Source organism: Falco naumanni, chromosome 4, assembly GCF_017639655.2.
Source record: "Falco naumanni isolate bFalNau1 chromosome 4, bFalNau1.pat, whole genome shotgun sequence".
Classification (NCBI taxonomy): domain Eukaryota; kingdom Metazoa; phylum Chordata; class Aves; order Falconiformes; family Falconidae; genus Falco; species Falco naumanni.
This window is the reverse complement of record NC_054057.1, coordinates 84,127,428-84,151,736: the sequence shown is the minus strand read 5'-3', so window position 1 is coordinate 84,151,736 and position 24,309 is coordinate 84,127,428. Positions and strand designations below refer to the sequence as shown.

General features: G+C 57.0%; 1 protein-coding gene across 3 annotated transcripts in view; it reads left to right on the top strand.

The window, feature by feature from the left end:
• The window catches only part of TNRC18 (trinucleotide repeat containing 18), a 57,355-nt gene that overhangs the window by 5,524 nt on the left and 27,522 nt on the right, over nucleotides 1-24,309 (top strand). For 2 of the 3 annotated variants that reach the window (XM_040590257.1, XM_040590254.1), the window contains exons 2-11: nucleotides 12,086-12,211; nucleotides 12,662-14,464; nucleotides 17,721-17,823; nucleotides 18,240-18,445; nucleotides 18,663-18,809; nucleotides 19,326-19,510; nucleotides 20,282-20,705; nucleotides 21,199-22,146; nucleotides 22,790-22,965; nucleotides 23,712-23,848. In XM_040590257.1, coding sequence (XP_040446191.1) covers nucleotides 12,086-12,211; nucleotides 12,662-14,464; nucleotides 17,721-17,823; nucleotides 18,240-18,445; nucleotides 18,663-18,809; nucleotides 19,326-19,510; nucleotides 20,282-20,705; nucleotides 21,199-22,146; nucleotides 22,790-22,965; nucleotides 23,712-23,848 — 4,255 coding nt within the window. The remainder of the gene's footprint in view (nucleotides 1-12,085; nucleotides 12,212-12,661; nucleotides 14,465-17,720; nucleotides 17,824-18,239; nucleotides 18,446-18,662; nucleotides 18,810-19,325; nucleotides 19,511-20,281; nucleotides 20,706-21,198; nucleotides 22,147-22,789; nucleotides 22,966-23,711; nucleotides 23,849-24,309) is intronic. The other variant, XM_040590256.1, reaches the window with a different exon arrangement.

The following is a 24,309-nucleotide window of genomic DNA, read 5'->3' as shown; positions in this document are numbered from 1 at the left end:
ATATGGAAATGAACATTGTGAAGGGGAATTAACGTTGTTACGGCGGCCTTCCAGGTGAGCGCCTTGCGGTTCAGCCGCGGCTGCGACCGGCGGGAGGGTGTCGGATCACCTCCTTCAGCTGGGGTGAGCGCCCGACGAGTTGAAACAAGGCCCCGTGTGTTTTCGGCGTGTGCTAAACTGGTCCAGTTCAAGCTTGGGGTGGGAGGTGGTGCAGGGAATTGGGGCCAGCCTGGCATGTGCTGACACGAAAGCTGCCTTGCCGGGACGGAGACGTTGGCTGGGGTTAGGTAACGTGATCCAGCATTGCCTGCTCGAGGTGCCGAGGACAAGGGAGGGCTTTGTTCTGCCTGGCTGCTGCAAGGGAGAGCACGGTGCGCCCTGAACCACCCGAAAATGCAGGCGGGGTTGGGGAAGGTGAGGAGCCGAGAGCAGCCCCCAGCTCCCTGCCCGCGGCGCTGGGGTGAGGGAGCGGCGCTGCGTCCAGCTGCAGCAGCTCCTCGCTGACTTTTCCAGCTGGGGATGGTCTTTAAAAAGCAAAATTCGGGAGGGGAGTGCTCCGGCGTGGCTGCCCCACAGGGTGGTGCCTCTCCCTGGTATGAGGGTTTGGGGGTTTCCTTCTTCCCGTGTTTCCTCCCAGCCCCTCGTTCCGGGATGGCACAGCTGGATGTCTGCAGGCATCGCGACTGGCTGGGGAGAAACACCGTCTCGCTCTGCTATTTATTTGCTTTGCTTATCATTTGCTGCTCTCCAGCTCTTGAACTGCCAAGGGGATGGCAGCCACACAAACCCTTTATACCCGTCCCTGCCGGCGCTGCCGGGGAGGATGGCGTGGCAGGAGCCCTGCCGTACGGCAGCGCCGCGGCGGTGACAGTTGGGCTCTCTCCCCACGCCGCGAGGATCAGCTGTTGGGTGCACAATATGCTCCGTTTTTCCTCTCCAGCTGTTGTCGCTGATGGTTATGGGAAGTGAAAGGTAGTTGCCAGTTTGGTATCTCTAAATCAGGGAGGTGATGGGCAGGAAGGAGGAGGGGAGGGAGGGTTCGCTGTGTCTGAGGCTGGGTTTTGTTTAAATCCAGGGAGACTTGAAAGAGTGGCAAAAGGATTGAAGTGACCTTGGGAGTAAATTTTATTGCCAGCGTAGCAGTGGCTGAAGAGCCATTTTGAGGGAGCTGGATGCAGGCAGGCGAGCCGAACATGGTGGGCTCGGAGCAGCGTGGTGTGTTCAGGAGGGATTGTGCCTTTTTGGAGGAGTAACAGCGATGTTAAGGCGCTCAGCCCTGTCTCTCTGGATCTGTATCCCCGGCAACTTCTGCAGAGGTTGCTCTTGCTTCTGCCGCCATCCATCTTACCCTGCCGCGCTGCTGCGAGCAAAGAGCCTTTTTTAATGTTTGGTGGTTAGATGTATTGCCCGTGCTTCCCTTTCTGCCCCTGATTCCTTCTCAGCAGAATTCCCTGTGGCTTGAATATGCTTTTAATACATTTGCTTTAATTGCTTTTAATTAAAAAAAAAATAAAAATAATTGAAATGGCCAGCGTGCTTAGGAGGGAGGGTTTGGAAGGGATTTGGCTCTTTGCTGCTTGCCGGCAGTGCCGGTAGTGGTGTGTGAATGAAATAGCCCCCGTGCTATCGCCGCGTGGCGTGTGTAATTCGGGTGTTTGGTGTCCCGGTGTGCTGGGTGGGGAGGCATCCCACATGCCGTGTCACTTGTGAGCCAAGCGGGTAATACTGCAGCAAGTAAAGATCCGGAAAGGCGAGTACGGATGAGTGCAGGCACCTTCCCAGGGTGCCGGTGGAAGCCCAGTAACACCTTTCTCCTGGCTGTGCTCCACCGGGCGGGCACACCGGGCGGGCACACCGGGTACACCGTGCCAGGCTCCCAGCGTGTGCCGTGTGTGGAGTGCCGGGGTTTCCCTTTGCAATCCCAGCGCTACAGCGGGGCTTTCTCCCTAATGAGATTAGCGGCACAAAGCGGTGATTCTTCTGCTGCTTTTAATGGTTGTTCGGGGTTTGTGTGGGATCGGAAATTCCGACTTGCATCAGATGAGCCCTCTCTCTGACTGTTTTGTGGACAGATCTTCCTTTCCTCGACTTCAGGGCTGACATTCGTATCGGTATAAGTGTTTTAGGCTTTCCTCTCCTGCTCCCCTCTGCCTCCCCTCCTTCTCAGCCCCTGTCATGGTGAATTTTATCTTCTTCCCTGCGCTTCCATCTTGTGGAAGACACGAAAGCTCAGTGGCCTTCCCAGGCCAAGCTAAATGCAGCTGGGAGGAAGGAGAAATGCAAAAGTCACTCTTGAATCATTGTTGTAGGTGCTTCTCTGTCTCCCTAGTTGAGATGTGCAAACACATATGTGTGCGCATATATATATATATATATATATACACATACATACACAGGGCATCTGTCTAGTGCTTCACCTGATGGAGGGCTGTCTCTCCCTGCCTTGTGACATGTAGGGGCCAGGCTGGCAATTTTTCAAGAGCCCAAGGGCTGTGCTTCAGTTTGAATACAGATTTGTATAATTCATCAGGAATTAACCGCACCGCCATAATATTTGCCTCTGTGTTTATCTCCCATTGTTGGCAGCGGGGAGGTGCGTGGGGTTGGGTGTTTGCTGGCCGCAGAGACCCCTTCGCTTCACGGTTTGGCACTTTGCAGTGCATGGGCTGATGCTCAGGAGGATGTAGGGAGGAACCGCTGGAAGGGAAAAGGGCTGAATGTGGGGTTGGGAGGAAAGGCTGGGCACAGGCTGAGCTTCTCAGCCTGGTTTCCTAAGGAAAAGAGGCTTACGGGATTGTACTCCATCTGTGGATCTCCTTCTTCCACCCCCAGATGTCTGCAGCCCGTTGCTGAATTTCTCCTGGAGTGGTTTTGGTCCCTGCAGATGCTGGATGTCAGCACTGGCCGCTGGGAGAGGGATGCGTTTGCCCCTGTGGCACACAGAGCAGTACATGAGGGTCCTCCGGCTTCACCTTGCACTTACCCCATCCTGGCCATGCCATATCCAGGTGGGATTCGTGAAGCCAGAGGTGATCGAGCACAGTTGGGTCCCCGGTGATGTCCTCGCTCCCATGCTGGGGTGTTTCTTACTGCTGGGACCCTCGTGTTGGGCGGTGGTTGCTGCGTGTTTGCTGTGCATGCATGTTGTGGTGTTGAGATCTGAGCAGGGTGCTGTGCTCTCGGTGCCTCAGTTTCCCCTTGCAGTGCCCACCCCGCTTTACAAGGTGCCCTGAGGGGGGCTGAGCCATGGCACTCGCTTTTCAAACAAGAAGTTTTAAAATAAGCAGCGATGGAGGCTGCGTCTCCCAGGGCTTTGAGTTATCCCGACTCGTGCTGACTGCACCTGGCAGAAGCCTGGGAGCCAAAAAAAACCCCACATCCAGCTGCCACTGCCCCACCAGATGTTAGTGATGGGGTGACTGCTTGGGTTTCGGTGGTGGCCCTCTCAGCAGAGCAGATTGAGCTGCAATGGAGAGGCCACCTCGCTCTAGGCCTGGTGAAACCAATGGCTTGGGGCAGTCCCCAGCTTGGGGACTTGTATTTGGGTCACCTGATTTCTGGAGGAAGGGATGAGATGAGCAGCCCAGGTCTGGCACCATGTGGGCTTGGCTTTGCAGAATCATGGGATCATAGAATTGTTTGGGTTGGAAGGGACCTTAAAGACCACCTAGTTCCAGCCCCCTGGCACGGGCAGGGACCCCTCCCACCAGCCCAGGTTGCCCCCAGCCCCATCCAGCCTGGCCCTGAGCCCTGCCAGGGATGGGGCACCCACAGCTGCTCTGGGCAGCCTGGGCCAGCGCCTCGCCACCCTCACGGTAAAGAATTCCTGCTGAGGCTCCTTCTGGCACACCTGGGCGTGGGCCCACTGGGGACTGTCCTGGCTGCCACCCCTTACCGTTCTGGATGGGGGGACAGGCAGGGATGAACCTGGGGGCAATCCCGTGGTGGCCTCCCACCCCACGCAGAGGGAAGGCAGCCAGGGCAGCTGTGGGCAGCAATGGGCAGCCGAGGGGACGAGTGGGCAGGTGGCATTCACCTTCTGGTGGGTGCCCCGGAGCGTGTCCGTGGGGCTGGCTGCTGCCCATCACGCAGCGGTGTTTAATTTCTCAATGGGAGAGCAGGGAGATAATGCTGCACAGTCCCATTTAACCTGCTGGTGACCTGGTCTTAAGTCATTGTGGCTGAAAATAGACCGTGTTCCCTCCAGGGCACAGCTAATGGCGCTGGGAAAGCTGGGATCTCTCTTTGAAGGCTGATTTAATTGCTGCTGGCAGGCACTCGGTGCAGGTGATGTGGGGACCAGCACCCGTGCCATCCCACAGTAACCTCCCCCCACCAAGTGCCTGTAGCTCTGCTGGCTCTGGCAGTGAGGGGTAATGAGCTTGTTTCTAATGAAGGCATGGGACAGCGGCTCTGCGCTGGTGCATGGGTGTCCCTGCGTTAGTTGCACGGGCAGGGCTCGGCATGGGTGGAGCTGCGGCTTGCTTGTTTGCATCGCATCTTCTGCCCTGAGATTGGATAATGTAAAATAATTTTTTTTTTTTTTTAATGGGGTGGGTTAAATTTCTGTGCTTAGGAAGGAGGGGGCGCACCTGCAACGACAGTGTGTGCCCAGTGCCAGGAGCAGAGTCAGCCCTAGAGCCCCTGCGCTGGCCACCAGTGGCTGGAGGGTCTTCACCGTGATGAAGGATGGACCAGAGCAAAGCCATTTTGATGCTGTCCTAGAAAATCAGGAGAGGAGGGCGAGGCTACGATCTAGCAACTAGGTTCTGTGTTCCTGGGGATTCTGCTAATCAGTCTGAGAGTTAAAATTACTAATTTTTAATGTCTACACAGCGTCTTAGGAAATGTGGAGCTGCAGACCCCACTGAGTCACTCCTTGCCATTTCAGGAAAGCTGAGCGGTTGTGTAGTGAGAGCCTGGAGGTTTTGGTGGACCCCTGTTGGGGTGTCAGGTTTAATTATGCCAGCAGAAAGGGAGACACATCCAGTATGGTGGGAGATTTCAGGCTGGGGGAGCAGAGAAGCTTCCGCTGTAGCAGCCGGCGGTGACCCAGGAGTGTTGACACTGGTTGGAGTGTTTGTGCGTCAGGATTCCTGTGGGACCGGGTCGGTGCTTCCCAGGCCACGCGTTTCAGGCTGTGCAGACCAGCTGCACATCATGTCGGGGGTCCCAGTGGGGTGGTTTCTATCCTGGCCCCTCCAGCGGGAGGAAGAGCCACCTTCCCTCTGCCAGAGGGATCTGTGTTCTCACCCGGGTGGCTTCTCACTTGTGACCTTGCAGGAGATCTTCTGGGCATCTTAGTGGTGTCCTTCTGCTGTGGCCTCAAGCCCTGAAGCACAGGTGTACCTTGGGTTGTATTCGCTTTGTTGCATGGTGGAAACAGTCTGCCAGATGCTGAGGGCAGAGCCAGGGTGTGAGCACCAGTCCCTCGAGCCCTTGCAACCACTTCTCATTTTCTCCTCATTGCCATCTCCAGGACTGTTCCAGCTCCTGGGCAAGGAGGAGGTGAGCAGTAGGGCTCAGCCTGATGATACTTAATTGCACAGAGGCGGGGAACCCCCAGTGCCCTGTGCACACACCCTGCGCTTTGGTGTCTCTTGGCTGCGGGGTGCCTGGCAGCATGGTGATCCATCGTGGGGGCAGCATGGCAGTGAAATCACGGCACGCATCGGCACGGCATCGGCACAGGCTAATGGCTGCGGGAGGGCTCCTTGGAAACCCAGTAGGAACGCGCAGTGTTCCTGTGCTGACGCAGCTGCGAGCAATAGTAAATATTGAGCAAGAGCCACTTAAAAATAAAGCAGCCTGGACACAGATTTCCACGTGGAATAAAATAAAATTAAAAGAAACAATAGAGAGCTGTGCTGCGCTGGGGGGAACTCGCCTTGGCTTTTGAGGTAGTGGTTTTTGCAGCTGAAGGAAAGCAGCGCAGCTGTGTTTGAGCTGGTGAGGGCTGGGAGCGTGCCCCCCCCCCCCCCCCCCCCACACACACACACACCAGAGGATGCTTCTCTGAGCTTGCTGGGGCCCTTAGAAGATTAAACAGGGAGTTAAATTGACCTGGCTGTTCTGGACCTGGGGGATGAGATTGAAGGCCTTCAGGGGACGTGGAGAATCGAGGCTGTAAAATAAGACTTTGAAGCAACTGCCAGCAGCATGACATGGGGTGTAAATACGGCAGAGTGAGCTTTTGGGGTGGCAGGTGCTGGGCTGTGGTAGCAGCAGCAGCCTGGGGCTGTGGGGACAGGGATGGGGACCGGCTGCTGCTGCCTCCAGGCGCATCTTGTCTGGGGACTTTGGTTCCAGCCTGGCCTGTTCCAGGGCTCGTATTGTTGGTGTCTTGTGCGTGGCATAGTCAAGGTGGCTCTGGTGCCTTGGGTGTCACTGGAGCTGCCCTGGCAGGTAGGGAAGGAGGTGGCAAAGATTTACACTGTCAGCGCTCTGGCTCTCAGCTGATTGCAGCCATAAATGTGTGCATGGGAAATAGCCACGGCCGTGCCTCGTGCCTCGCTGTGCTGCGTGCCCCTGTGGCATGGGGCAGAGGTGTGGAGGTGTGTGCTGGAGGCAGGGAGAGCTAAAAGAGTCTCTCCCTGGAAGCTGCTACTTCTGCAGGATCAGGGATGCACCGATGGGAGTGAGCACGGACAGCTGGTGCTGGTGTGGTGGCCGCCCTGCCGGTGGTGGAGGGGGCCCCGGGGGGGCTGGTGCCCAGCGAGTACTTGCTGTGCTTGTACTTCTCCTGGTTCCCCTCCATCCCTGCCGGGGAAAGGCAACTCATGAGGATGTAAGCATTTATCCAGCTGTTTGTGGTATGGACTGCTGTCCCAGTTGGCTGCCTGCGAGGCACTGTGAGCTGGACTGGGGAAGAGGTGACTGTGCTCCCGGCCAAGGGCGGCTGTGGCTCCTGCTCTGTGCCAGACCTCAGCCAGCTGAGACCCCGCCGGCAACAGGGCTGCACATCTCCCTTGGGTGCTCGGAGTAGAAAACACCCCAAGGAAATAAACCCACAGGCTCGCTGCTGTGTTTCCCAGCCGCTCTGGGCTTGGACCAGGGGGACCACGGGGCCAGACTTTTCATCTCGGGCCCCTCTGTGGCCGCAGCCCCTTGCAGAGCGCTGCGTGGTGCCAGCCTGCTTCCTGGCACTGTCTCTGTGTCACGGCCGGCGGTTGGGAGTATTTCATAAGTGGCAGAAACCCGTAACGGGCAGATGGGGCCGATGGGGGAGTTACTTCACTTCTCCCGGAGCACTGGAGGTTGCCCGTCTCCTGGTGACAGGACTGTGGCTTCTCAGGCAAGGATGGCTCATGCCTGGGGCTCGGCTTCAGGGTGTGCTTTGCAGCCGGCAGTGCGTGTGGCCGCCTGCTCGCCTGTCCGGGCCAGCGGGGCTGTGACACAGCTGCGTCCTCATGTGATTCCCTTCGAGGTGACAGTCGAGGTGACAGCACGGACCTGAGAGCTGTCCCAGGGCACGAGCAGAGGCTTTGTGTGTGCTGCTTCTCCCTAGTGTGTCAGTGCTGCCGGCTGGTTTGGAGCACACGGAGCTGAACCGGGAGGGTGAATTCCCTGTTGAAGGGTGTCTTTTGCTCCTGCTTGCTGTCCTTGACCCATCACGGGTGCCCCAGTGAGCCGTCACCTCTGCACTGGGTCAGCAGCCAGCGTGGAGGGCAGCGTGGGGATGCCATGAAGGTACCAGCCGGTTGCCTGCGGCCGGGCTGGTGTGGAGCAGCTTTCCCAGCACTGGCGCACGCACATGTCACATCAGGCATGTAGCCTGGTTTGTTGGCCAGAGCCGTGTCCACAGGGGAGGTGCGTTCAGCTCCAGCATGTCCCTTCCAGCATGTCCCCCTCCTGCCTGGCTCTTTCACAACCCAGGCTTGGCTGACTCGTCCAGCTGGGGCTGAATTTCAGGCCTGGGGACTAGGGGGGTGAGACAGGGAGAGCCCATGGGTTCCAAGCTTTGGGCAGCCAGCAGCACGTGGCAGCCCACTGGGCTTTGGGCATGCCTGCCTACTTCTGCCCGGCGATGTTTTCTGGTGGCTCCCTCCCCTGCGGGGAGCTTCGGGCAAAGCCCGAGTGGGCTGAGCACACGTGGGGCCCGTTTCCCTCCCGCTTCCCCCAGCGCGACCGACCTCCCGGCCCCCAGACGTTTGGCATGCGGTTTGTGTGGTAGCTGGTATCTCATCTCCCCATCAGTCACATCCCCTCTCTGTGGTGAGTCACCCGGCCATACCTCTTCCCCCGCCCCCCAGCCTGTTCCATGCCATTTTGGGGAGTTGAGCAAAGATGAAGAAGATGTTTTCAACTGGGCTGACACATCTGCACCCGCCAAGTTCCTCTAATAACAGCCCTTAGTGATTTATGTCTCAATTGTGCAAAGCAGGTATGTTTTATCATCTTGGAAGGAGGGGGACGGGTGCGTGTGTCCCCTCCATGCCCATCCGCTGCACCCACTGGAGCATCATGGGAGGAGCTGAGCAGGGACCTGCATTTTGGCTGCTGGCTCTTGCCTTCCTGCAGGGTGAAAGTGGCTTGAGTGGCAATCTCTGTGCCCCTTAAACCCTTTTACCCTCCGAGCTGGGCTGCTTTGGATCATGTGTGCCCATGCTGCCAAAACACTGGTGTGAGATTTGTGTTAGTGGTGCCTTTCCCAGGCGGCCAGAGGCTGTGCTGATGGGCACGCGTGTTTGGTGTGGCGTGGCTTGGCAGGGAAGGGGGGCACAGCCAGTCGGGGCTAGCAGCGCTGCCAACTCGCACCTCGTCGCCTGTGCTGCCATGCCAGCCCGCCTCTGGGCAAGCAGGCGGCTGGAGGAGCGTGGCTCAGCCTGCTGAGACCTGTCGGCATGTCCCTGGGCAAAGCGGATCTTGCGCTGGTTCAGCAAACGCTCTGGCCTCAGGCAGATGGAGATGGTTGTGGTTTCCCCCTTTCCCCTCCCTTTCTCCTGGCAGCAGCCCATGGTTGGGGTGAGCTGTGTGTTGCTCACTGCGGTAGAGTTTCTCCCCTTGGCATCGCTTTCTGGCGCGGAGATCCAAGGAGGGAGCGACTTGCCCGCGGCCGCCTCCTGCAAATGCAGCTACTTAGTGCGTGGAGGAGCCGCTTCACCTCCGGGTCCTGCCTGGGGGAGTGGGGCAGCGAGTTTAGGGCTGTGCGTGAGTCTTAGGCCAGCCCGTCAGCACTGCTGCTGGAGGGCTGTACGGAGGAAGGGGTGCTCCGGCATTGCCTTGAGGTTGGATTTGCATTGGGTTCATCCCCGGGAAGGCTGTGGCTCGAGTCCGGCTCTGACTCCTGGCGGGGCAGAGGCCAGGTAAATACAGCCCGGGCAGCTTCTCCTCCAGGCACTTAGCAAGGGAAAACGGTGTCGCTGGCAAACCCAAGGCTGGGGTTCAGGTGGCTCTCTGGTTTTGCTGCTGGTCAGCTGGGTCATGCAGGCAAGTCTTTGCACCTGCCCGTGCCTCAGTTTCTCCACTAGCAAAGCTTTGGGCTGTGCTTTGAGATCCAGTGCTGGGCTTATGCCTCCCCCAGGAGCAATGCTGCTGCCGTAGCTGGTGGGATGCGCTGGGAAGGGCTGCCCGGTGCCAGGTGGCTTTGGGGCTTGGCTGGTGGCATCAGCTCAGTTGTACTGCTGCTGCTTCCCAGCTGGGGTGGCTGACACAGCCCTGCAGGGTCCCCTGCCTGTCCACCTGAACCTGTCCCCAACTTGGGCTGCACATGGAACCACTTGTTACTGCTCTGCTCCCTGCTTTAGCACAGGAGCTAGAAAACCTCTGTGATGGCTCATCTTATGCTGGGCAGCTGGAGAGGATTTCTTCTGCCCTTCAGCCACTGTCATCCCACAGTTCCTCGTCCTCTTGTTTTTTCGGCTGACCTTCCTCCTCCAGCCCTGGGCTGAGGCTGGGTCCCTGTGGGGGGATGTGATAAAGCTGATTGCAGAGGAAGCCCCGGAGCGTTTGGGGCTAGGGGTGACCCTGAGTTATCCCTGGGTAGGATAAGATGCCAACAGGCAGGGAGCTGCCCCAGTAGGACCAGGAATGTCACTGGTACCAAAATGCCTCTTTGGGTACCAGTAGCTTAAGCTGTGTGCACCTGTGTCCCTGTGCTGGGTGGCAGGGCCGGATTGTGTCCCCTTCCTGGAGCTCGGCGGGTGGCTTCATGTCCTTGCACCATCTGCGAGCGGGGACAGGCCATGAGCACCTGTGCATGGCAGTGTCTGCAGCGTGGGATGTGTCTCACCACGATCTCCATGCAGGTGCTCTCGCCTGCTGCAGTGGCTGCAGCTGGGATCAAGGTCTGGCTGGGAGAAGGGACTCACGTGGGGATGTCTGGGGCCGGGGCCGCGGGGCTGATGTGGCATGGGGTGCTCCAGGGGGGTTGCCATGCTGTAACCATGTGCTGTGCCAGATGGGACTCGCGTTCCCTCAGAAATGTGTTGCTCCTGCTCCAGATGCTGGCTCAGTGCCAGCCCAGCCGTGCCAGAGCAGCGCGGTGGAGGTGGCGCGGCCGAGACAAACATGCTGTGGTGTGGAACTGCTCACAGCTAAGCCAGGGTAGGTGCTCCTGGGGGCTCCCCAGCGTTCTCCAGCCCTGGAATAAGAAAAGGTGTTTGGAAAGCCTCCACAGTGAATGTTTTGGGGTTACCAAGGAGAGGTGTGAATGTGGTGCATGCTCAGTGTCTTTAAACCACCCTGCACGGGATTAAATTGCAAGTTTCACCTGCTGGGAACGGGCTCTGCATTCAACTTCATGGGCACAGCAGCTCCCCTGGTCCTGCTGCTGGAGGGTTGGCGTGTGCGGGTGATGCTGCTGGGATCTGTCGGGCGATGGATCTGGGCCAGGAGCTGTGCGGAGCACCGCGTTGGTGAGGCACATATGCCGGGATGCAAACATGTATGCGAAAGAGATCCTGGCTGTCTAAATAATGTGAAATATTGACTAGCTCTCGCAGATGGTGCTCCACGTGCAGCTTTGGGGACTGAACTTCTCTGTCTCCCCTTGGGTTTTGGTGTGATGTTGTTTTGATCCAGTTGGATGCTGGACTCTTGACAAACTTGTTGCCTGGTTGCTTTCAGTGGGATTGTTGAAGCTGGGGGAAGCTGATTGCTGATGGGGTCTGAGGGGACGGAGGGAGGGTTGCAGCGGGCTTGACTGGCTCCTTCACGCTCTCCTGCTGGCTTTTCCTTGTTTTTGAAATGAGGCGCCGACTGGGATGCTGGTTCTCGCAGGGCGCTGGGTTTGTCGTGGGGCTCGGGTGGCGGTTGGTGGCAGTGTTGCAGAGGAATTGCTGCCTCTAGCCAGGAGCTTGTGCTCTTGCCGCTATTACGGTAATTGTATTCACTGATGAAATCCTGATGATGATTATTTGCCTGAGAACGTTGCTGGGGGGCCCACTCTTGGAGAGGGCCCCCGTATCCAGGACATAATCCAGACCGCTGGCAGCAGGGCCTCAGGGACACACTGCTTTTGTATCAGCTTGTGGATGGGTGGCAGGTTTTCTGCTGTGTTTTGCCTTCCTCCGGGATACAAGATGCTGGTTTTGGATATGTGAAACTATGTTTTGTGTGAGCTGCTGTGGAGGATGCTCTGGTGTTTTCCCATAGCCCATACCCAGTGCTGGGCAGCTGCAGTGGGGATGGGCTGTATTGGCAAAGCTATGCTGGCAAGAGGATCTTACTGCCGCTCGGGAAGCATACTGGGGAGTGCCCTCACCCACAGGTCGCTGTAATGGTGATAAAACAGCTGATCAGCCAGGTGGTTAGGTCATTCAGCCTTCAGATTTAAGGCTCTGCTCAGAAAGCAGCACGCTGCGTTTGCAGCCCACCAGCTACAAAGTTAGACCCTGCAGAGGTGCGAGGGATGTGGTAGGAGACCCGCAGTGGGGGGTCAGTGCCTGAAGCAGGGGTCCCGAGCAGCGCTCCCCGCCATGGGCTGTGTGTGGTGTGCCTTGCGGCGTGTGTCCTTGCAGCCGCTGCTCCTGGCGCGTGCGGGACCGACAGCCACAACAGTCTGTGCTTCTGCGGGGCTCGTTCCAAGGCAGTGTGCCGCTTGGGCTGAAACATGTTTCCCTCTTCTGTTTCCCATTTTCTGCAGGCTTTTCCCATCTGCCTAATGGGCTCTACCCGTCGTACATTCCCCTGAGCCACCTCGAGCCCCCCAGCGCCGGCAGTCCTCTCCTGGCCCAGCTGGGTCAGCACAGCCTCTTCGAGTCGCAGAAAGGTGAGTCTGCGTCCCCGCGCACCCTTTCCTTTGGTCACCCCTGGGTGCTCGCCCTGTCCTTTGGGCTTGATGGGATGCTGGAGCTGCGAGATGCTGGGATGTTGAGGGTGAAGAGCAGGAACCCCCTGAAGTTATCATCCAGGGATGTTTCCTGGTCTTAGCAGGACCAAGGTCTTGGATGTGGCAGTGCTGTAGGGAACCTGGCCAGGTCCTTCCTTGAAACCCCCATGTGCTGCAGCATCGCCTGGCTCAGCATGCGTCAGGGACAGGGCTGTCCTGTGTCCCACCTGGGCCACGTGGAACCTGCCTGGTCTCCTCTGCCCTTGTCCTTCCTGGCCGTGTCTGAGACATCCATGAAACCTGTTCCTTCCTGGTTTGCCACCTCTCACCTCTGAGTAAGACTGAAGGTGTTGGAGGCCTGTGATGATTTTGTTTGCTTTTGCTCCGCAGATGGGTTCTACCTGTCCAGCCACGCGGGCCAGTCCGCTTTGCACCCGCAGCCTCCCCTCTCAAGGACTGCGGGCAGCCACACATCGAGCACTTTGCTGCGGGAGAAGGACCTTGGGCAGCTGCACAAGAGCTCGAAAGAAGGCCTGAAAGACCCTGGTGGGAAGGAGCGGGCATGCCGGAGTGATTTGTCCCTGCCCTTTGCCAAGAAGGAGGGCAAGCCAAAGGAGGAGCCCCGGCCCCGCAGCGTGGTAGACCTCACACAGGACACCAAACCCGACAGTGACCGGAAAGTGAGCGTGGTGGAGAAGGCGGTGAAGGTCGGTGAGCGTCTCTCACCGTTCCTGGCTGAGCACATGCCAAATCGGGGCGCGAGCAGTGGGGAACCCAAGTCCAAGAACCCGCTGCAGAGCTCTTCCCTCAGCAACTGCAATGGAGGCGGGGACCCCATGCTGAAGGTCCTGGGTGCCGAGCAGGACCGCTGTGCCAAGGATCCCGCTCGGCACGATGAGAACATGAGGCCTTCTGCGCACGCCCATGCTGAGCGGCTGAAGCGAGGGGAGCCCCTCCTGCCCTCCGTGGGTGCTTTGCACGTCTCCTGCAGCTGCCCATCCCCGCACCCCTCGCAGCCGGGGAAGATGACGCCGGCCACAACATTCCCTCCGCAGCCCGTCCATTCTAGCATGTACACCATCTTCCCGCCGGCCAAGGAGCTGGGGAGGGAGCACAAAGTCATCGCCCCCACCTTCGTGCCTTCGGTCGAAGCTTACGACGAGCGGAGCGGGCCCATCCAAATCGCCTCACAGGCCCGTGACAACAAGGTGAAGGACAAGGACCTCGGCAAGGTGGGGGTGCTGCAGTCGCCCACGGAGCGGTGCCTCGCGGATGCCTCCCGCACGCTCTTGTCCCAGGACTTTTCTTGCCACAGCGATGCCAAAAGGATGGAGGCTCTGAGGGAGAAGGGCTCGGTGATCAGGGCGAACTCCATGGCACTGAAGAGACAGGTCACTTCGGAGCCCTTCCTCAACCGGCCGGGGCTGGGCTCTCCGGAGAGCAGGGAGTTCCTGGCCTCCAAGGACTTGCTGAAGCCAAGTCCGGAGGCAGAGCATCGACCCTGTGAGCGGGACCGCTTCCAGCGATCCAGCTCCAAAGAAGCGGCAAAGGTCTACGGCACTTTGGACTCTTCCCGGCAGCACCTGGACCACGGTCAGCTGAAACCACCCGAGCAGAAGTGGAAGCCCTTTGAGATGGGCAACTTTGCTACTACGCAGATGGCGGTGCTGGCCGCGCAGCACAACCACGTCACCCGGGCAGAGGAGGAAGCCAAGAAGGTCTACCTTGACCCCAGCGGCTTGCCACGGTCCTCAGTGGTGGGCTCGCGGAGCGCTGCAGATGTCCTCCACCCCGCCTCCCACGGCGAGGGGTCGGCCATGCAGAGCCTCATCAAGTACAGCGGCAGCTTTGCCAAGGAGACTGCATCCCGGCAGAGCTGTGGCAAGAAGAGCCCCTTTGGGGGCTTGGGCAACGTGAAGTTGGACTCTTCGCAGCTGGGTGCCTCCAAAGTGCAGCAGCTGCTGTTGCAGCAGCCAGCGAAGCAGCTGAAGAGGGACCCCGAGAGACCCGAGAGTGCCAAATCCTTTGGCCGTGAGAGCATCGGCTCCCAGGGTGAGGTGGAGGTGAGGCACTTGCCTGTCGGCATCGCCGTGGCTGTGGCCCGGCAGAAGGACAACAGCAGCAGCAGCAGCAGCAAACTGGGGCCCAGCTTGGCAGACCGGGATCGCTCGCTGTCTCTCAGCAGCATCAAAGGTAGGTTCCCCACATCTGTCCTTGGGACTTCCCTGCAGGATCTGTTTCCTGGGGAAGCAGCCACCCAGTGCAGGCTGTGTGGCGTGAGCTGAGTTTGGCGTCCTTAGCTCCCTTTGTCTCCCGTTCCCAGCCAAGGGCACGCTGTAAACCACAGCGGGGAGCAAGATGCCCCGTGCAAGAGGGAGTCCCCTTTCCCCGGTTCCATCCCCTCTGTCCATCTCCGAGGACAACCCTTCTCCATGTGTCTGATCCCCGTTAGCAAAGGGAGGGACAGAGAAACCCGTTAATCTACCTTTGTGCTGGTGTTTTAATCTCACAGTTTTGACTTAAGCCAGGGTGCTGGCAGGCGGGGGATGGCTCCGGCGAGCTTGTTGGTGCATCTACTTGCCTTGTGTAGCAAGATAACGCCTGGGGGCTGCCTAGCACGGGGACAGCTCTGCTCTGGTGTGCCAAGGAGCCGTGCCAAAGCACATGGCCGGTGAGCGGTGGCTGGGCTTTCTGTTTTTGGCCTTCGCCTTTCCCGTTTTTTCTGCCTTTGCCCCCCTCTCCCAAACCTCGGCAGCGAGAGGCAGTTTCTCTCAGCCAGCAGCCCCTCTCCCCGTTCCCATCGCCTCCCGTCGCCCTCCCCACGGCCCGGCGGGAGCCGACCGAGGACCTCGTGGGCAGCACAGGGAGCTGTTTGTTCAGCCGTTCAATCGTCCCAGACCCTCCCAGCTTGCGTTAAATGTAATTTACTGAGCCGAACTAAAAGGCTGCAAACAAGGGTTGAATTCTGGCAGGCCTCCGGGCTCGTTGCTAAGTGATGCAGTTGGCTTTCAGACAGAAAACAAGACTGCTTTTCTCCTCCTCTCGCCCCCCAAATGCTGCCCCCCCTTTGTGTGCCAGGAGATACTCGTCTAATAACATTAGCTTGCTTGCGCTGAGTGGACGGTGCTTGAATGTTTAGACCTTTTAAGAAGGAGAAAGCAGGCTTTAGTTGGCTAATCTGTAGTATTTGGCAAGTAAAATGCAAGTATTTAGTGCCGGGCATTGGTTGTCAAGGAAACGGACCTAAGCCTTTCCTCCATGCATAACTGATTGAATTTTTCTATGCGGTCCGTGCGTCATGTTCATATATATAGACAAAATGATCATTCACTGTCTGGACAATCGTCAGTCTGTACAGAAAAGGGACCGTTCTGTCGGCGGGGTGGGGGCTAGGCGGGAATTAGAGGGATAAGAAAGCTTGTGTGTGTTTGTATGGGGGATGAGAAAAAGATGATAAACCCATCTATAAATAACGGAGCGCAAGTAATGTAGATGGGAGAGGGAGGAGCGGAGATAAAATAACAAATAATGTGTTTCTAATAAAAGGCTAGGGGTGGGGGTCAACTCACCTTGTGCCAAGGAGGGGAGGGGGGCTGTGAGTTGTCCAAGGGCTGGCTCCATACGGCTGACGCTGAAGAGGCAGTTGGGCATTGACTGGGGGATAAATATATAGCAAAAGGGGCTCCAAGGAAGGAAAACCTGGGCTAGAGAGTGGATTTGTGTGCAAGTGAGGATGCTGGCAGAGAGGCAGGGGGGGATGCTGGGGCTCCGGAGGGATTCGCGAGCCCCGGTGCCTTCTGCCATGGAGGCTAGGTAGTAGAACTGAGCCGTGGAGGCTGCATGGCACATTGTTCACTGAGTCGTGGAGAGGCTCGTTGGGGACAGCCACTGCAGGTGGTATCCTGGCAGGCTGCAAGGGAAATGTGGTGACCCTGGGAAGTCCTTTGGGAAGGAAAGGTGTGTGCCAGGTTTTAAAGCATCTTTACTTTCTGCCTGGAGCCCATGGAAGGAGCCTCGGGGAGAGGAGCCGGGAGAGATGTTGTCTTGTTCCTGAATTCCTTCTGACAGTAAAAGCTAAGGGAATTGGAGACTTGACAGCAAAAAAACCCTGGGCTGTCCAGGTTTGTGGAAATACACAGCGGAGCCCTCCTTGAAAAGGCTGCCTGTCAGCAGAATCGACTTGATGTTCTGAGATGCTTTCCTGTGTGCCAAACCTTATCCAGATGGGAGAGCGAGGACCTTGGGAAGGGCTGCCAGGGAGCCAGGGTGCAGCCGTGCAAGGCCGTGCTGCACCACTGAGCCCTGCGGGGTGCAGAGCCATCGCCCGGGCAGGGGATGTGGCAGGGAGGACCGGGAGCTGGGGGGAAGCAGACACCTTCCTCCTGGCCCTGTTAGGTTGACCGGCTGCTCGCTGCAAGCAGGTTTGAGGTTTAGGAGCGGATCTTATCACCAAAGCATAACATGGAGAGAGGCAAGAGGGAATTGTGGAAAGAATGCATATGCAAGAAAGAAGCTAGGGAAAAACTAGGGGAAAGCAAGCCTGAAGTCAGGCAGTTGGGGTGAAGACCTCGGATAAAATAAGGGAGAGGTGGCTCCAGTACCTGGTCCTGGCAGGGCCAAGTGAGGCACTGCTCTTTGCTCTTGTGAAGGTGCTTCCTAACCTCTCACAGACACGGCTGCTACCGTACTGGGCTGTATTTGCAAGAGCTGTTCTGATTCTGGACAAGTTGTTTCTCCAGCCAAACATCCAGCCCCGTTTTTTTGGACTCTTGCCCTCATCTGCCATATGTTTCTGCCTCGCCAGACCCTTTCTTGTTGCATGGCTCGGGGACGGGGGGGGTGGGTGTAGATTCCCGCCAAGGGGTTGAATTGCAAAACAGAGCGTGCTGGTTTTGTGAGGGTCCATCGTGTTGGTTCTGCCTGTTGCAGAAGGACAGGGATTTGAGGCATACTCGGTGCTCCCAGAGTGATTTACCAGAGCAGAAAGTGCTTCAGAAGGTGCAGAGTTAAAATCCACCCCCTGCAAGATGTGCTAAGCAGGTCTGTGTGGTTTGATGCAGGGGTTTAGCTGGGAATTGTTGTCTTCTGAGTGGGAAATCGGCCACTGTCCTAGAGGAAAAATGGTCCGGTTGGTTCTCTTGCTCCCAGGCTGGTGGCTGTCCTGTCCTGGGAGACCGACCTGGCCTGGCGAGTGGGTCCCTTGGTGGCTTGGAGACACAAACTTCAAACCACATGTGCCTGGGTGCTACCAGGAGCTGCCTTAGTGAAAATATCTTGGTCACGTAGACAGCCTTGCCCACTCCTTTAGGACATGAACCTGATACAGTCTTGGGGACAGTGGCATTTGTGTGTGCTGGCTCCCAGGGTACTGTCTCTCTACACCCAGACGAGAGGGGACAGCTCTCCCTGGGCTGTTTCTTATATCTGGTGGTGCTGGGTTGTCTCTTAGGGCACGGACGCTCAGAAGAAGACTGTGGGGACGAGAGGAGCCGCCACCGGGACAGCCATCTCCTGGCAGGGCGCTTGGAGCGGGATCAGGAAAAGCTGCTCAGGTGAGAGTTGGAGGCAGATGGGGCCTCTTGCCACAGTGCCACAAGCTGTGCTGAAGGACAGGCTGTCCGAAGAGTGGACAGGGTTGCATCCGTCCTGGTGTAGCTGCTGGCACCAGCCTTGCCAGTGTGGAGAGGAGCACTGGGTGGGGTATCACAGGGTTATAGGCAGACCCTGAATCCGCAGCAGAGCAGACTGCTGCAAATCCATGCCTGCCTCAAAGGACTGGAGAGATGGGATGTTTTATTCTGGACATGACATTAACCACCTCCATCCAGCTTTTATTGAGTGTCTGACGCTGGTTTGCAAGCATACCCGTTCTGCAGACTGGTCCATAACGCTGGGCTCCTCCAGCCAGGCAGTAACCTGCAGCACTCAGACCCTCTCTCACTCTCTCTCTTGCCTCCTCCATCACCAGAGAGAGCAAGGAGCTGGCAGATTTCGCTCGGATACACCCCTCTGGCTGCGCCACGAACGGTTTGAACTCCAACCTCATGGTGACGGGAGGCCCAGCCTTGGTGGGCTCTGGGCGCTGGTCTGCAGACCCAGCTTCGCACTTGGCAGCCCACCCGTGGCTCCCCAGGACGGGGAGCCCCTCCATGTGGCTGGCCGGCCACCCCTATGGTGAGTGCCCTGGGAGGGGAGGGAGCGATGTGTCCATGGCATGTTCACACTGATGCCATCCAGGGAGAGGTGTTTCTGAGTGCCCAGTGAAGCTGCTGTCTGACCATGGGGGAAAGGGAAGGAGGTTTTTTGGAGCTATCAAATAGCAGATGACTTCTGGCATGGGTAGGAGCTGCCTGCATCCCCTGAGTTGTGACTGTGGTGTTTCTTCTTCCAGGACTTGGTCACCCTTCCCTGCACCAAGGCATGACTCCAGGCTTCCCCCCTGCCATGGGGGGAGCTCTGCCTTCCGCCTACCAGTTTGCCAGAGACCCGCAGTCGGGGCAGCTTGTTGTGATCCCCAGCGAGCACTTGCCACACTTTGGTAAGGATGTGAGCACGGTCCCTGAGGACCATGCTTTGACAGCTGTGGAGGAAACAGGCTTTGGAGTGGGCTAGATGGGAGTGAATGTACCCTTGGGGACCAGCAGCCACAGCTCTAGCATGGCATGAGCTGGCCACTTGTTAGGTGTGTTTTGGAGATGGAGATGTGTAATCTTAGGCAGTGGCTCCTCATCCCCTGCAGGACCCTGTGGAGTTTGAGTCCTTGGTTAGGACAGTCTACTCGTGGGCTCAGCCAGGGACAGTCAAACCAAGGGTGCCTAGAGAGCAAAGCAAAGTCAGATGGCCCTGGGACCCGTGGGATAGTGGGAGTGGGGGTGCTAAGGAGAAGGCAGCACACTTTCCCCTCTGCATTTCTGGGTGCATTTCTGCATAGCCCGGTGTTTGGCATTCCCCACACCCTGGGACTGGGGTAGAGACACTTGGTCTGATTGATCCTGAATCCCATAACCATGCCCATCCTCCTGCCTCCCTGACTGCATCCCTGCTCATTCCCCAGCGGAGCTGATGGACCGGGCGCCCCCGCTGTGGCCCGCCATGTACCCCCCAACCAGGAGCTCCCTCCAGCACGCTCACCAGCTCCAGCTCCTCTCTCATCAGCAGCTGCTGCGGCAGCACGAGCTGTACATCCTGCAACAACAAGCAGCCCACGCCATGGAGCTACAGAGGAGTGCCCAGCTCGTGGTATGTTTTCAAGAGCTTCTTGCTTGGGCATGAAATAAGCCTGAAGCTGGAGTGTTGGTGGGGAAAGAGCAGCTGTGCCTGCGTTGCAAGTGTGCTGCAAGGATATGGATGCATTGAGTGATCCTGGCCTGGTCCCTGGGGTGTGAGGCTTTCAGTGCATCCTGCACAGTTAGGGTGGGTTTTGGAGGGATTTGGTGTACAGCCATTGAGCAGTGCTGTTGGGAGGGCTGCCCAGCAGCAGTGTGACTGTAATTTCTTCCCTAGGGATGTCTCTGTTCAGTTGAGTGGTTTCATCCGTGGTCACCTCCAAACAAACCTCCTGAGTGGCTCGGAGAAGCAGCTGCAATACTGGCAGCAGTCATGCTGGGTCTTGGAGCCAGCTCCCATTCACCAAACAGTTTTGGAAGTTGTGAGCTTTCATTTGGGTGTTCTACACCCATTTAATTTTTACAGTGGTCATCTGGTTTTCAGCCTTCATTTTGCGTGTGTGCTTGTTAGGCTGGAGGCTTAGACATAGAAGTGGTTTGCTTTGGTTGCAAATGAAAGCTGAGATACCCTTCACATGACTCCTGGAGCTGAGAATTTGTAAAGCAAGCTATCACAGATCAGTGTCATCCTCCATCAGATTGGTCTTAAAATGGTGTTGCGTCAGGTGTTTTATTGCAGTGCATATTTGATAAGACCATGTTTTGGTCTTGCTAGGTGGTAGACCTGTACCGCTTTCCAAGAGCAGGTAGAGATGTGCTGAGTTTTGCTCTGTTCTTGTCGCAGGAGAGATTGAAGGCGAACGAGCAGCGTGCAGATATGGAAGAGAAGGTGACGAAACGGAGCCTGGACAGTGCCAAATCAGGCCTTTCCTCCTCTGCCTCGGGACTGGTGCACCGAAAACCACCCGTGCTGTCTCCTAGCACCTCCACGTCCTACAGCAAGGCTGTGAGTCCACCTCCCCTCTCTCCCAGGGCCTCACCCGTGTCTGTGCTCAAAGCTGAGGTGATCCAAAAGATGGAGGAGCCACCTTCGCAGCCAGCCTACTCCTACCCTGCCACCCCCAGCTCCCATCCTTCCAGCCCGCCCCCCGCCTCTCCACCCCCTGCCCCTGCCATCCCTCCAAAGGAAGAGGCACCCGAGACCGTGGAGAAGAAAGACCTGGAGCTGGAAAAAGAGGCTGCTGGTCCATATCAGGCCTTGTTCCCAGGTAAGAGAGCCCTGCTTTAGAAGAGTCCTGTTGTGTTTGTGCCTGCCTCCCTTTTTCTCCTTGGCTCTTTCCTGCTTCCATCCCTTCCCCTAGAGAAAACCACTTAGCTCCTCTAAAAGGGGGGAGAGGCAAGGACCAGGGGTGGTTTGATGGACTAGGATTAATGTCTGGGTCATAGGGGCACCTAGGGCTGTAGACTGTCTTCTTCCCTTGGGTCAAGCCTGGGTTGGTTCCTCCAGGGCTGAAGCCTCACGGGAAAGGATGGGAGAGGCAGATGTCTCTCCAGTTGCAGGAGAGTGCTGGAAAGGTACAGAAGGGTGCTGCTGTCTGTGTCAGCTTGGCCAGGAGAGAGGTGCCCAAAGCAGCTACTGCTTGAGAACAGGAAGGGATAAGAGATGGTGGAAGCAAAGGGAACATGTCTTTGCCTTAGTGAGACAGAAAGTGCTTTGGAGATCCGACCCTTACACAGCCTGTCCCTGCTGATATCTTGCAGAGATCCCGCCGGGATATCCATTCCAGTCCCTGCCTCCCTCCTTTGGAAGACACTATCCCTACCTCCTCCAGCCCACTGCAGCATCTGATGCGGATGGCCTGGCTCCTGACGTCCCACTGCCTGCTGAAGGCTCTGAGCACATGGAGCTTTCCCCAGAGGTCAAGCCCATCCACCTGTCTCCGTCCAAAATGCTAGAGCCCATCCAAGCAGCAGCAGAAGAGGAGTCCTTGGAAGAGAGGGTGAAATCAGAGGTACAGATGGAGGAAAGTCAAGAAGGCATCTGTGAGCAGGACATGGGGACTCTGAACATCACCACCTCTGCAGCCGTCCCAGTGCAGAATGTGGACAATTGCAATCTCCTGTTGCATCAAGGTGAAGCCCTGGCTGCTATGGAGCAGGACCAGGAAGACCTCCAGAGCTGCCCACCTCCTTACCAGGTTGTGGCCTGCCCTGCAGAAGCAGAGGCTCAGGCAGAGACTGGGAGTGGAACTGAAAGCTGCGCCATGCACATGGACTATGATGGTTTGCTCGTGCACACGGAGAACGAGCCACCTGAGATGGACCTGACACCCCAGCAGGAGGAGGCCTCTGTGGCCATGGATCTGCAGAGCGCTGATGTGGCCCGTGCAAGGGAATTTCCCAACCTGCCCCCTGAGGAGGGGGAGCAGGGGCCAGAGATCCCTTCCTACACGGAAGAGGCAATCTCTTGCCAAATCCCAGCTCTGGACATCAAGCCAGGCGACCCGCTGGCTGGGATGAACGCTTTGGTGGCTGCCACAGAAATGCCTCAGGCTTGTTCCTTGTTGACTACCACCAGTGTGACTCCATCCCAGATGAAGGTGGAGGTGTTAACGGACCAGGCCTTGGAGCACTCCTTCCTGCAAGGGATCACTTTGCTGAGTGAAATTGCAGAAATGGAGCTGGAGAAACGGAAGCAAGAAATGCAGAGTAAGTTGTGAGTGCAGAGCCTGGCCAGCCTTGGGCCAGGTTGGGTCTCCATGCGTACAGTCCCTGCACTCTCTGTGCGAGCAGAGGAGCAGAGGTGCAGGTGGGATCTCTTGCAACCTCAGCAAGAAGGGCATTGCCCTGAGTTGCACGAGTCGTTGGTACTTTGGATGGGGTCGGAGCAGGGTTTTTGTAGCAGTAGGCTGAGCGACGTGTGGCTTTTGTACTGCTCACCCCTTCCAAAGGCTCTCGCCATGTCTAGACAGCTTGTGGTATGCGTAGCGGAAACGGAGCCCCACTTGCCGAGAGCTGCCAGGGTAACACCCTTCTGGCAGGCACTGAGTCTACAGTCTGTCGGGGTTTGGCACAAGAAGCCCCAGTAGCTCCAGATGATGCTTTCCAAGAGCTTGGCAGGTCCTGAAAAGATCTCACCTACCAGTAACTTCCTGAGGCGAGACGTGATGGGAACTGCCAGTTGCACCATGGCTGGGTACAACAGGAGATCTCAAGCGGGGGCTGAGGGGGGCTGAGAGGCTCCTTGACCTGCCATGGTCCAGAAAAGGACATCAGCCTCTCCTTGGGCCTGCCTGAGGAGCAGTCTTGGAACATGAACCTCTATAGCTTTTTTTTTTCCTGTCCTTTCCAGCAGGTCCAGAGAGTTTCCCTGTCCGGCCAACACTGGAGAGTTTGCTGGCTGCCAGCACCCACATGCTCATGGAAGTACTTTCCACCCCCTTTATGGAAAGTCTGAAAACCATCCGGCTGCCTCGAGAGCTGAATCCCAACAAAAAGTACAGCTGGATGCAGAAGAAAGATGAACCCGTAAGTAGCTCTTAGTGTGGCTGAGCCTGAAAAGCCACAGTACATCCACTCGCTGCAGCTTGCTCTTCCAGCCCGTTTGCCACCCGGCTCGTGCTGCCCTTCTGCACTCAGCGCAGCGAGCTGGCTCTGCCCCCGTGTCGCGTTTGTAGCTGCGCAGGAGGCAGCCTGGTGTCATTTAGCTTCCTCCCTTGTTTGTGAATCGACACATTGAATTCAGCAAGACCCTCGGCGTCCCTAGAAGTGGTTTTTGTAGTACAAAGCCAGCAGGAACTCCTGTGTTACTGCTTTGGTGGGGGGATACGTAAAGCTAGTGGCAGGAGGACTTTTCCATCTTTTTTTCTTTGCTGACTCTTCCCCATGGGAGAGACTGACAGATTACTTTGTACCCAGCAAATAAGTGTTCCAAGTGAGGGAATATTTTGATCTGTCTTTTTTAAAAAGGCAGAAGAGACTCCTCGGGTGTATTTTATCCTACAGGTTCTTTCCCAAGGTTGCTCTCCCTCAAAGCTGCTGCCATCCCTTGCATAAGGCACAGAACACTTTGGGCTGGCTGGTTTTATTTGTGTACTACCCTAGGGCTGTGCTTGTGGGTATGGGTGTTCTGCTCCGCTGTAGGCATGGAGGGCTTCCCTGCCAGGCTGCAGGTCTTGGCCATTGCAAGGGCACCCCAGTGTGCATCACCCCAGCCTAGGTGAGGGCCTGGACAAGCCCTGACCTTCTCGCCTCCTCTTGCCTCCCCACCCTAGATGTACTCCATCAAATCGGCCATCGAGAACATGGATGCAATGGAGCTGGACTACAGGATGAGGCTGGCAGAGCTGCAGCGGCGATACAAGGAGAAGCAGCGGGAGCTGGTAAAGCTGCAGCGCCGCAGGGACTCCGAGTAAGTCACAGGCTGCTCACTCGATCTTTTTTTTTCCAGCTGGGCACTTTCACTGCCTCTCGGTCTGGGAGAGAAAACAGCCCTCCACCTCTCCCTGTCTCTTCTCCTCTCCTCCTGGTACGGCCCGCCAGAGCTTTGCACAACACACTGCTAGGCTATGTGACACGACAACCTGATCACTGGTGAATGCAGCTGGGAGACCATATTAGAGACAACCTTGGCTTCAGCAGCTCAGTTTAGCAGTTTGGTGACAGGCGAAGGTTCTGGGTTGGCTCCTGTTCTTGCTTGCTTTCTTTTATTTTTTTTTCCCTTTTTCTTCTTTTTGGATTTATTTGCTTTATTTTTTTCCCCTGTTTGTTTTGCTTTTTGTTCGCAAAATTTGCTTTTGCTTTTTTTTCTTTTCTTTTTTTTTTTTTTTTTTGTTGCCTTGGTTAACAGTGAAGCGTGTGGTTTTTTTAAAG